Consider the following 12,163-nt stretch of genomic DNA (forward strand, 5'->3'; position numbering starts at 1 on the left):
AAATTCTGAATTAGGACAAAAAAAGAGCAGAGAGAAATACCGGAATCATGTTGCTTTATTTTGTAATCTTTCCAAAAATGAATGCACCGTATGAAAAAGAAGACGTTTATGTCAGAACGGGTGTATTGTTATGAGAGTGTCATACTACACTGGTAGTATCTCTTTGGAAGGTGAGTGTGCTGGAGTCTCAGTAGATGAGAGCCTTGCCGTCTCCTCTGGGCTTCTTAATCTTGTCATAGTTCTTAGTAATGATATCAAACAACACAGCCTGGGGGGAGAGAGATACAGAGAGAGATATCAGTGGAAATGTAGAAAGATACGAGGAAGATCGACAGCATGTGAGACACAAAGGTTAGAGGCAGTAATAAAAGAGAGAGAGGGGACGCTCAGATCCGGAGCCGTAATCGTGTCAAACAGCTCCTTTCATCATCACCTGTACCGCCTTGTTCATTAACAGCATCAAACACAGGAGGACAATAGCCAGAGGAAGGAGACAAACAGTGATTAATGGATAGGAGACGGAGCGCCAATCAATTTAACACAAGCACAGCAATTAGTTTAATTACCCTCCTATTAAGAAGGAATGGATTCCATTTAGCCACCGTCCCTGCTGCTGGGACACGGCTGGAATATTTTATAGATGTGTGGGTCGTTGTATTCAAAGCACAGGGCATGACTGCAACAGATGGTATATTAATTTGATTTATAATTATCATATGACATGTTCCCAGAATGTAATGCAGCCAAAATGTCCTTATCAGTTGTGTGTTGACAGTTTTTATGCAGTTTGCTTTGGATCCATTTTCAGATTTTTCAACACAAACATATATGATATAACACAGAACAATTTTTTAAAGTGCAACCTAACAGTTAACAACAGGGCGTAGGTGTCTTACATATGTGTTACGGATTTCCAGGACCACAAGGCGGAGCTCCATGTACTGGACCTGGTCCAGCTCATGAACCAGCTGTCTGTAGTCTCCCTGCAGCAGAAAACACACAGCACACAGTTTATATGCAAAAACATACAGGACACTGAACACCCAGTGTGTACCCAATTTGCACAGAGCAGAACATTGTCATAATAAATCATTATTGTACACATACAAATAGAGCATGCAGTGTGTAGGTGGCACACAATGAACATTCATATGTTTTATCTTAATTTATTCTATCGCTGAGTGTGTGATAACGAATACCCAGAAACACACAATACATGTATTACAATGTGCCCCTCTGATTATGCTGCACAACATGAGATACTGACCACGTGGGACTGTTTGGCAGCTTTGGCTACAGCATCACCTCTCTCGCTGAAATATCTAACAAACAGAAGAAAGAGAAGTGATTTGTCATTCATTTCTAGCAGTCATCAAAAGCATACATTACAGCCTTATATATCAGTCAAATTTCTGTTGTAAATGTGTGTTCATCTTATTAAAATCGTTTTATTTGCAGCATAAATGTATGCAGTTGACTAAAAAAGCAATTGATTTTATTATTCAAGTAGGCTACCTAAAGTTTGATTTGAAATATAAATTATTAATATGATAAAAAAACCGATACTTTGCACTGTGTGATGATACAATATTACCACACAGAAATATCGTGATATTGTGCTATATCGATCTGTTTGGGACGTACTGAGCATACGACTGGATAACTGAGACTTGGATTATACTGCACGAGCTGTGAGAGCAGCTGTTGTTGAATGTGGATCCCTATAACTTCAATTCATTAAGCATTTCCTCTGTTTCTGGATTCCACGTTTACAAGAGGCATGCAAGAAGTTTTCAGTGTAACACAGAGTGAGTAACTAGTCTCTGGGGGTGAAGTGTTCCTGTAAGTTTACTAACATCAGCTAATATTAGCCACCATAAGCTACCACACCCCCTGAGTGTACTGAATTCAACTTTTTCAGTAGTAAGGGGAAAGGCTGTACTGTTTCTTTTTTTTTTAAAAAGTGACTTTGTTTTGCTTTAAAATGACGGGGTTCTTACATGTCACACGGAGTGCACTGATGCATAAACTCATTACGCAGATTTTCCTGAAAGGAGATGTGAATAATAGTCAATATTTCAAACTGAGAAGTCTGAAAGGCCCTGCAGCCGTTAGTAAAGATGGTTTCAGTTATTATGTCTACTTGTATGTCTTTTCAGAACAGTGTGTGGCTAACAACTCCCTGACACTTGTATTTTATTTGCATCTATTTGAGCTGACCAGCTAACACATTTATGATGCTGATAATTGTTTCTGGTGTTTAATAAGCTCAGCAAATTGGTAACATGAATGTGCCCAACTGCAAACTGAGCAGAGCCTATAAACAGCCAAAACAACTAATACTTGTGTGGGTGCACTGATGAAAGAGATGATGCATCTTGTTAGTGTGACTGCATCTTTTGTTTATCACTTAAATAAAATAAATCTACATATTAAAAGCATTGGTTTGGGCTCTTACTTTGCGATCTGCGTTTGGAAGCCCTCGATCTTGGTGCGTGTGTTGGTCAGCAGCTCAAACACTTTTTCCTGTTGGACAAAAGCGAAGATATTAAACCTAACTCAATGCATTTCACATGAGAGATGAGCAACACATTAGGCAAATGTCCAAACAAGAGAATCATTTCACTGCTTCACCAAATCATCATGGGTTACCAACCTGTACAGCCACTCCAAAGTTGTTCCCATCTTCAATTTTAGGGATTTGGAGCTGCACCCACATTGACACCTGCCAGGGAAATCTGAATTTTTAATATCTAATGTGAAATAGGAGTTTGTCATAGAGTTCACACTTATTCCCTTTTATTAAAGTTCCAAGACAGCTCAATTTAAAACACAGTCAAGAGAGAAGATCATTTGTCATAATTATTTATGTAACAACTGTTGGCATACAAGCTCCTGTCTTTGTTACATAAAATCATTTGCACTCAAAGGCACTCAGAAGCATGTGGTAATAACCACATTTGCACTGATTTCCTGGTATAAATGAAGCTAAGAGACTATGTAGGAGACTGACTGACCGTGTTGAGCTTCTCCTTCAGTGTCTGGATCTCAGGCTTTACCACCTGTAGGAGACTTTCCACATGCTCGTTGCTGGAGATGGGACCACAAGGAGGCCCTGGTGGACAAAAAAACATCCCCAAACATTGTTTCACAATAGGCACAATATCAGAAAATTCTGGTTCAGATGGGCCTTCCCTTGGGCTCTCACAGGATTTCCTTTTTAATTTAGAAAAGGCATATAAAAATTTCATGAACAATGATGCTTCACCTGCTCTCTGCTAACCACTTATTAATCCTGGTGAATCAATCGGTAAATCATGACTGGTTTTGTTTTCGAATAGTTATAGTTGGACTCAATAGATGGACTTCAAAATTATTGGTTAGGGAGTGGGTAGACAGGTTTGTAATTGAATATGTTTTTAATATTTATTCCATGTTTTTAGGATCACAATTGTCATAGTTCACCAAAATATGCAATGAGATTTACAAAATGAAACTTTGCAAATCCCAATCCTGGCATATAAATATATTCATACATCAGTCTCCATTCATATTTTCCTCAGCCCATCACCTTAACCTCATAACAAATATGCTCATGCACAGAAAACTGCAATCACAGAGGAATAAAAAGTCAAGTTGCAGTTACAGTTTACACCCATGTCTATACTGTATATTAATAATAATACGTAGCCATGGCAGTAGACAATGCTTCAAATATAAATGTTGCTACAAAGAAGATATAAATCCTAAAACATGTATGCTTCACCACATCTTCAACCCGCCAGCACAGAAGATCTATATCAGGGTTAGGCAACCGCATGTGGTAGCCCCTCTCCAGTGGCTTTGACCAAAGATTATATGTAAATGAATAACAACTATTTTTTACACTTTAATTTTCACTTATCATTGTTGTAGGGCAAAAGTGATTCTTACATTTTCCAGTTGTAAAAATGTGTAGCCTATACACTCAATAAAAAAATGTTTTAACATTCTGTCAACTAAAATGTGCGACATACATCACAGCCTAGCCCTTCTTCCTAAATTTGTTGAACCTTAACAGTGGGACAAGTTTTGAGTTTCCTTAGTGAGGCTAGCAACAGATCCAAATCCAAAAACAAAAAGTCTCAGAGGAAAATCCAGAATTTAACAGTGCTTGGATAGATTTGTTTAGCTCCCACCACCAAAGCTGTAACATTAAAAGTACCAGAGTCCACTGGAGAGTAAAAACTTTGTGGTGAAAGATATTAATGAATGCTCATTTAGATCTATTGGTAATGGCTAATTTAGACTTAATAGACTGTGTTAGCTTTATTGTAAGCAACAAATACATACTGTGGCTCCAGACAGATAAAAAAAAGACCAAAATGGCTCTTTTGATATTAAAGGTTGCTGACCCCTGACCTACACAATCAGCACAGTATGAGGATTAATGTCACCAATTCAGTATCTGACCAAATGTCTCCCCCTGAGATGTGACATTAAGTAATACCCAGAAGTGTTTTTTGGAGAAAATTATGATGTCACAGAGAAGTCAACCTTTGACCTTTTGGATATAAAATGTCATCACTTCATACTTTTATTTTATTAGACATTTTATTTCAAGTTTTGTCATAATTAGTGTATGAATTCTTGAGTAATGGCCAAAAACATGTTTTGTGAGGTCATGGTGACCTTGAAATCTGACCATCAAATTGTAATAAGCTCATTGTGGAGTCCCAGCGGACGTTTGTGCCATATTTGAAGAAATTATTTTAAGGCATCCTTGAGATATCAAGGTGAGACACAGCTTTCACTGGCGTGGAGACATTAAAAAAAGGGCTATCCTTGTTTAATAGTTACTGTGTTGTCACCACTGACAACCACTGCAGTATATTGATTTATCACTTGTCATCATCATCTCTACCTGAATCTTCGTCCTCTTTATCGCTGTCCTTGTCTTCCTTCCCCTTCTTCGCCTCCTTCTGCAACATAAGAACAGAAGGCAGCAGGTCAAAGAGTTTTCACTGCCTATTAATCTCTCAGACAGCTCTCCCACATGCTTTTTTCTGTAGCTAAATGAAGATGTCAAATGTTGGGATTTTTTTCTTTGTATAAGAAACATAACCCAGTTCCAGCAGTGCCTGCTCCTTGCATACAGCTTCTGAATGCACTCCAACAGCCTCAAGTTATGATCCCAAATACTCTTTCAACCCATTTTTCCCCACATAAAACTACTGACACTGGCAGCGTTACACTTTTTCCTCCTCTAAATCCACGGGTGCAATATGGCAGCAACTGCTAAAATAGAAGTAACCTCTGTATAAATAAGGGTACAATAAAAGGTGAAAAAATCCTTATCCTTTAGTGAATTCTCTGCTTTCACCTTTAAGTCAATGATCAGTTTGCGCCGCATACGGCATGAGCAGGATACTTTTATCCCTTAAACGGGGATTCTTTGAGTTCTCGCCTCATCAAAAATAACCGTAACATGATTTGAAGCCAAAGAAAACACATTCATTCAGGTCAATTTAGATTCTTTAAAGATCATCCTAAATAAAGGACCAACTCACTGCCAATTTGTAAAGCAGTCCTTGGAAAATTGCACGGCGATTGGTTGCCATGGTAACAAAGGACTCAGTGTTGTGTCTAATGTGAGATGCTAAATATAAACCCCTGACTGAGGATTCCAGTTGAGAAGCTTCATGCAGCGCTGCTGAAAAAAAAATCTGTGGTTAGGAAAATAAAATATTTAACTAAGACTCCTTAATATGAAGCCTGATACATTTATATAATATGCCACTGGTGTTTACTTTCCATTCAACCTTTTAAACCCTTAATTCAGGAATTACTTCGTAACAAATTGCAGGTAATGGCAAAATTGAACTTTGTGGCAATTATTGTAGACAAAAAAAGAAATGTCTTAAGTCTTAAAATGTCTTGAAAGGAATACTTCAGTCCCCATTTGATTGTTTGCATATCAACTACTCACCTCATGTCACCTTAAATTTTTGAGTAGAACTCGCGCATGCCTCTACGGTGAATGAAGAATCCAAAAACTGAGATAATTAAGTCATAGGCAACCACGTTTCACAACAGCAAAATTGTATTAAAACATCCGTTTACAAACTCACACAACTCCTGGAGCGTTATCCAAGTCTTAATTACCCGGTCGTGTGCTCAGTACTTTCCAAACCGGCAGCTCCTCTGATGGGGCACTAAACTGAAAGTGAAACTTGTCTAAGCTCTCTTCAAAGCCAGACTCCACTGACAAAGACAGTAATTTTACCTCACTAAACACGGGAGCTGCTGGTCTACCACTGCCTCAATTGTTAGATTGTTTTTGTTACTGTGTGACTTTGCTAAATGCAAACTAACCCTTAAAACACCAAACTTCATGTAGTGGTTAGTCTGAGAGGGCGGAAGTTCGCTACAGAGATCAGCCTCTCATTGGGCGGAACGAGCCACCCGCTGAAGTCCCGCCCTACCACCTCTGGTTGTGTAGCAGTTTTGAACCGTTTTCAACACGTCCTTTACTAACTTTTGCGGTGTTTGATCTTGCGGGGGTGTAGCCATTTTTCTGCCATGGTTCGCGTCCTGTAGGCGATATTTTTGTGGGCGTGTTAGACCAAAACCTGTTTCCCCCCAGCAATATTTTTGCAAGCGCACCGTTGCTGTGGCACTGCCCAGAACGACTGTGATTGGTTATAAGAAATACAAGCAGCCGGGGCGTTTTTTCCTCCAATCTTAAAGTGAGAGTCGGCCCAGCCAGACCTTTCTTTTCTTGAGAAAGGTCTGGTGAGCGAGACTATGTAGTGGTAGACCAGCAACTCCCATGAGGTAAAAATTACTGTTTTTGTCAATGAAGTCTGGCTTTCAAGAGAGCACAGATATATTTCACTTTTAGTTTAGTTCCCCATCAGAGAGGGCTGTCTGATTACGCTAGGGTAGGCAACCTGAGGCTCCAGAGCCACATGCAGCACTTTAGCCCCTCCCCAATGGCTCCCTGTGGCTTTGACAAAAAATGACATGTCATAGTCTGTGCCTTTTTCTTAATTCCTCATGTGTCAGCTGTTTCCCCCCTCCCCTTTGTTTCTTGAGGTTCCTTGTTTGTCTCTCTCTCTGTCTGCGTGTCTGGACGTGGCTCTCATCAGTCCTGCTACCAATCTACCTGCTGAAACCTGAAAACCTACCTGAAAGCCATCCACTAATCAGCCCCAGCAGTACAAATTCCCCGGCTTTACAGTCCAGTCTCTGCCAGATCGTTCAGTCTACCTTGCGGTATTAACTAGAGCCCATTTGTCCTTTTTTCCAAATTCTATGGCCTGGCATCTTTTCCTCTAAATTTTGCTGAACTTTAACAGCAGCAGCTTGTCTATGTTTTCCTAACTAAACTAACTATGAATTCAAAATCCAAAAATTGAAGAGTCTCGGAGGAAAACAGAGAATTCATTAGTGTGTGGACAGATTTGTTTTCTTTCACCACTAATGCTGCAAAGTTAAAGTAGCAAATTTCTATAAATAGGCCACTGCAGAGTAGCCACCTTGAAGTAAAACATATCAATGAATGCCCATTTAGATCTATTAGCAGTGTTTACAGGCTAATTTAGACTTAACAGGCTGTGGTACTGACACTGTAAGGCTCAAATATGTTTTGTGGCTTCAGACAGATTTTTTAAAAGGTTGCCAACCTCTGGTTAAGGAAGCACCGAGCATATGGCTGGATAACTGAGATTTGGATTATACTGCTACTGATTATACTGAGTTTTGTGAGAGTTTGTAAACTGATCTTTTGATGCAGGTTAGCTGTTGCGCAATGTGGTGGCCTATTACTTCAATTCATAAAGAATTCAGCAAGGTAAAATGACTGCGTTAACTCTGCTGACAACCGAATCCTCTTACTGGGTGATTTTAATAAACAACTGCCACTTAAGAATCTGTACAACCAGTCCATACCCACAGAGGCAACCCAGGTCTAGAATGACCCCACCAACCCTCTTCACTCATCATTCCAGTTGTTGCCATGTGGCAGGAGACTTAAGGTCCCATTACCCAGATAAAAATGGGTACAAGAGGTAATTTGTGCCCTCTGCTGTGACTATCCTAAACAGAGACAATAATACATGGACATTTGGGGGGTGAAATATTCCTTTAACCCTCTGAAGCTTAAAAACATTTCAACCAGCATGCTTCCTTCAGACAATGCAGCCTCAAACCTACTGAGTGTGGGACATACCTCCTCTTTCTTCTTGCGCTTGGCCTCCTCTTTTGCTGGGTCTGGTATTGGGATGTCTAGTGGAGCCCTCAGAAATTCCAGGTCACTGCGGCTGAAAGATGTCTGACAGAAAACAGAAATGCCCTGTTACATCTGACATATTTTCAGTAATTGACACCCCATAGTCTCTCAAACAGCCCATGATTTGATGCAGTTTTGCAGAGGTGTGGACTAGAGTCACATGTGTTAGATTCAAGTCAGACTCGAGTCACAAATTTGATGACTTTAGACTCAACTTGACAAAATAAAAAATGACCTTCAACTCGAGTTGGACTTTAACATTCATGACTTGTGACTTAACTTGGACTTGAGCCTTTGGACTCAAGAACACTTGATACCTTCCCCCAAGCCCAAACATGAATAAGTATGTTATAGGAGGATATTGGTGTGGTATCATATTAGATTGTTATAATATAAAATCCTCCCACCCAGGAAAAGACATAAAATGAACCCCCAAGTTTCACCTCTGTGTCTAAAATGTACAATCTCGGTGGGAACTTTCACACATTGAGTCCAGCTCTGTTCTACAATTCAAGTTACTGGGTAGACATTCTGCAGGATATGGAAAAAAAATCTACTGCCTGATCCTTGAAATTTTGCTGAGCCTCGCTAGCAGTGGTTATCGTCTCCCTAGCTGGTTAGCTATGGATGCCAAATCCAAAAAAGTTAGTCTTGGAATAAGAATTTAAAGTGCATGTTTGCTTTCACTGCCACCTCTGCCAAGTTTATGTACCAAATAATCATAAATAGTGCCCTGCACACTAGCCACCTTTTGGGAAAATATATTAATGAATGTTCAGTTTAACTATTAGTGCAGGCTCAATAATTACCTTCATTATAAGGCTTAAGTATGTTTTGCAGTAATTATTTTTGGTCAAAAATGGCTCTTTTGATAGTAAAGGTGGCTAACACCTGAGTAAACCTAACCTGCATATCCTTGACTGTGGGAGGACGCTGGAGTACCTGAAGAAAACCCACCATGACACGGGGAGAACATGCAGGCTCTGCATGGAGGGGCTCCCCCACTCGATGATCAATGAATTTTGTATGTTCAACATATTATTACTATGTTGTTAAAATAGCATTATATTTGTTGATAAGTGCATTTTGACTGGTTTAGGACTTGAAACTCAAGGTTAAAGACCTGGGACTTAAGTACAAAGACCTAAGACTTACTTGCAAAACGGTGACTTAGTCCCACCTCTGCAATTTTGTCTCAAGAAACGTCTCCATAATTTTCTTTTCTTTTTTTGTTAAAGAAAATTACAGGAAGTCCCCATATTTTGCTGTAGAAACCCCAAGACCCCCTGCAGGGACCCCGGTGTGGCTAATAATACAGTGACAGATTGATACCTGCAACAGCTTCTGCAGCTCTTCAATCTTCTGAGGGAAAAATACAGAAACCAGCTGCTCTGCCTGTTATTAAAAACAAAAGAAACACTGTTCATATCAATGTGACAAAACATAAATTCACGGGAAAGCCGGGGGAGATTTATAACTACTGGATGATTACCTCCTTGGTGAGCTTTACGCAGAAGTCGTCCACCTGCAATTAAGAGATTATAGTTATTATCGTTTTCCTTTATGTTTTGACACTGTTGCTGTATGAAGGATACTTTCAGAAACAGCTATGGACACATCTATACAGGCCGTTTTGCAGCTAATTACCTGCCCACGTAATCAGACCCCTGCTATCTGTCTGGTTATCAGAGCAAACACTTACCTGAACTGCTGCTCACCTGTCAGCGTCACTGACCCACCAGTCAAGAGTTTGGTGGGAAAGTGGGTTTAAAATGTCGGTACATTGCTCTTTTAAATCAGGCTAGCAGACAGTTGTGCTCACCTGTTTCTTTGAGGCAGGATCGTGAAAAGCCATGTCGACTCTGCAGATGAAAACTTGTTTGACTAAGTTTATAAAAGCGTTGAGGCTTTAAAAAAAGCAGCCAGACACAAAAATACACTTTTTATTTGTGTAATTCAATACCGCGCACGACACGGAGCTGTACTCACAGTTACTCAGCACAAAAAGCGAAAATGAAAGTAGAGAGAGTTCCGTACTTTCCCAGTTCAGTGCCGAGTGATCATGATGCATTGTGTGATTTGTAGTTTTCAGCAAGCGCTGGCATTTCATTTCCCATAACAAGAGCTGCTGATGAGAAATACACCAGACAGACTCACAAACCTACTCATAGAAACACTCACTGATCCTTTAGTAATCAATTAAAAATGGATGATTAATACACATGTAAGCACCAAACTCCTTTCTGCTGCTGCTGCTAATAATGTGTCCTGTTAGTGCTGCAGTGTTGTTCTATATGGAAATATGTCACTACTGCCTCTGGTGCTTTTACAAATTGTATGTTCTTTTATATTGCATCAACTTTGCCTCAGGTTTCAGCACTGAATCACACTTTTGACGACTTTTTGATGACTAAAAAATCATGTTAAAATCATTTCTTGTTGATGTGTTCAAAGAAGCTTTTTATTATGTGCATCTTGGCCAAGGGACTACAGAAGAAAAATAGCCTTCTGACTAACTCTGGCATTTTTATACCATGTGTATTTATTAATTTGCACTGTCCCTTCTTAACTAAAGTAAAGTAAAGTAAAGTAAAGTAAAGTAAAGTAAATGGGTCTGTGTGTGAAATGGCAGGTTGTTTCTCTAATTCTAGGTGATTGTTATTTATTTTATATTGTGTACAGTGGTAAAGAGGAGTCCAGTCCTTAGGAATTAAAAAGTGAAATCAACACTATTTTTTTTTTAAATGAATACTTATACACAATAATTCTATATCATATCTATAATATCTAAAAAAAATTTTTTTAGAATTATTACTCATGATTTTGCTCACTAAAATATATTAAGAAATTCTTGGGCTTCATAACCCTATTAAAACAAAAGGTGTCCAGTCCTAGACAAGTGAAATTAACATTGTTTATTTTTTTAATTGATAATTATACACAATAATTCTCTATCTTATATATAATATCCAAAATAATAATAATTTTATTTACTAAAATATGTTAAGAAATTCTTGGGCTTCATAACCCTATTTAATAAATAAATAAATAAAATGGTTACTCGTATTTAGCATGACCTACATGTATGAAAGATATGTGGGAGCACAATATTATTATAATATTATTTTTTCTGTAAGTATTCATGTTAATCTTAAAGCGACCCTCTCAAAATAACTGAGAATTCAAATCTTAAATTAAAATGTCTCAACTCTGTTCTTTAACCATACTGATGTGACACTCACAGGATAGTGTTGCTTAACAACAACAAAAAAATTAAATCTGTAAAACTTATAAACATATTCTTTGAAAAAAAAAAAAAAAACAGGGGAAAAACTGCATAAATTGCAAACAACTGTATCATGACACTCAATACATTTTGACATGTCTTTGCTTCAGCAGTGTGCACAAACACCTGTTTTCCATCTCGGAATGATTAGCTGATTACCACCAGCTGCGCAGAACCAAATACTATGTAAAATAGTAACAGTGTTTGGGTAATTCTATATATACATATATATATGTACAAGTGATCATATTAGGAACTTTTTTCACAAGTTATTACATACAGTATATTGCATGTCATTATTTTTTTCTTCTGTAACTTCTGACTCTGTCCACTAGGTGTCGCTGCTGTTCTAAGTGAAGTAAACCAAAGGGACCTGTGACAACCCACAAAAAGACACACTGATTAAAGGCACTTGATATGTGTCATTCGTGTGCGTGTGTGTGTGTGTGTGTTTATTTAAAGTTAAATCATATGCTTATATCAAAAGGAGTTAGCCTCAATCACATAAGGATTATCTTGTCAAATATATATTAAAATGATTCAAGTGTAAAATGTAATGAAGCTTCCCTCTGTTAAAGCAGCCCATGTAAAGCACAATATGGACT

General features: G+C 38.5%; 1 protein-coding gene across 1 annotated transcript; it reads right to left on the reverse strand.

Moving 5' to 3' along the window:
* Nucleotides 1-37: 37 nt before the first annotated feature.
* psme1 (proteasome activator subunit 1) lies at nucleotides 38-10,301 on the reverse strand. Its single transcript, XM_050056383.1, has 11 exons — nucleotides 10,095-10,301; nucleotides 9,765-9,797; nucleotides 9,605-9,667; nucleotides 8,213-8,314; nucleotides 4,904-4,961; nucleotides 3,018-3,115; nucleotides 2,657-2,725; nucleotides 2,459-2,526; nucleotides 1,268-1,322; nucleotides 897-983; nucleotides 38-268 (listed from the first exon to the last, which is right to left on the reverse strand). The coding sequence occupies exons 1-11, from the start codon at nucleotides 10,125-10,127 to the stop codon at nucleotides 188-190; spliced, it is 747 nt and encodes a 248-aa protein (XP_049912340.1). The 5' UTR covers nucleotides 10,128-10,301; the 3' UTR covers nucleotides 38-187.
* Between the last annotated feature and the right edge of the window lie 1,862 nt (nucleotides 10,302-12,163).

Source organism: Epinephelus moara, chromosome 11, assembly GCF_006386435.1.
Source record: "Epinephelus moara isolate mb chromosome 11, YSFRI_EMoa_1.0, whole genome shotgun sequence".
NCBI classification, from domain to species: Eukaryota; Metazoa; Chordata; class Actinopteri; order Perciformes; family Serranidae; genus Epinephelus; species Epinephelus moara.

Bases quoted from the DNA above. Each gene is read 5' to 3' on its own strand.
- psme1 (XM_050056383.1), bottom strand. From the start codon at position 10,127: ATGGCTTTTCACGATCCTGCCTCAAAGAAACAG. The intron at 9,668-9,764 runs GTAATCATCCAG...TTTTAATAACAG, and splicing joins GCGTAAAGCTCACCAAGGAG to GCAGAGCAGCTGGTTTCTGT. The intron at 2,726-3,017 runs GTCAGTCAGTCT...TTTCCCTGGCAG, and splicing joins TGAAGGAGAAGCTCAACACG to GTGTCAATGTGGGTGCAGCT.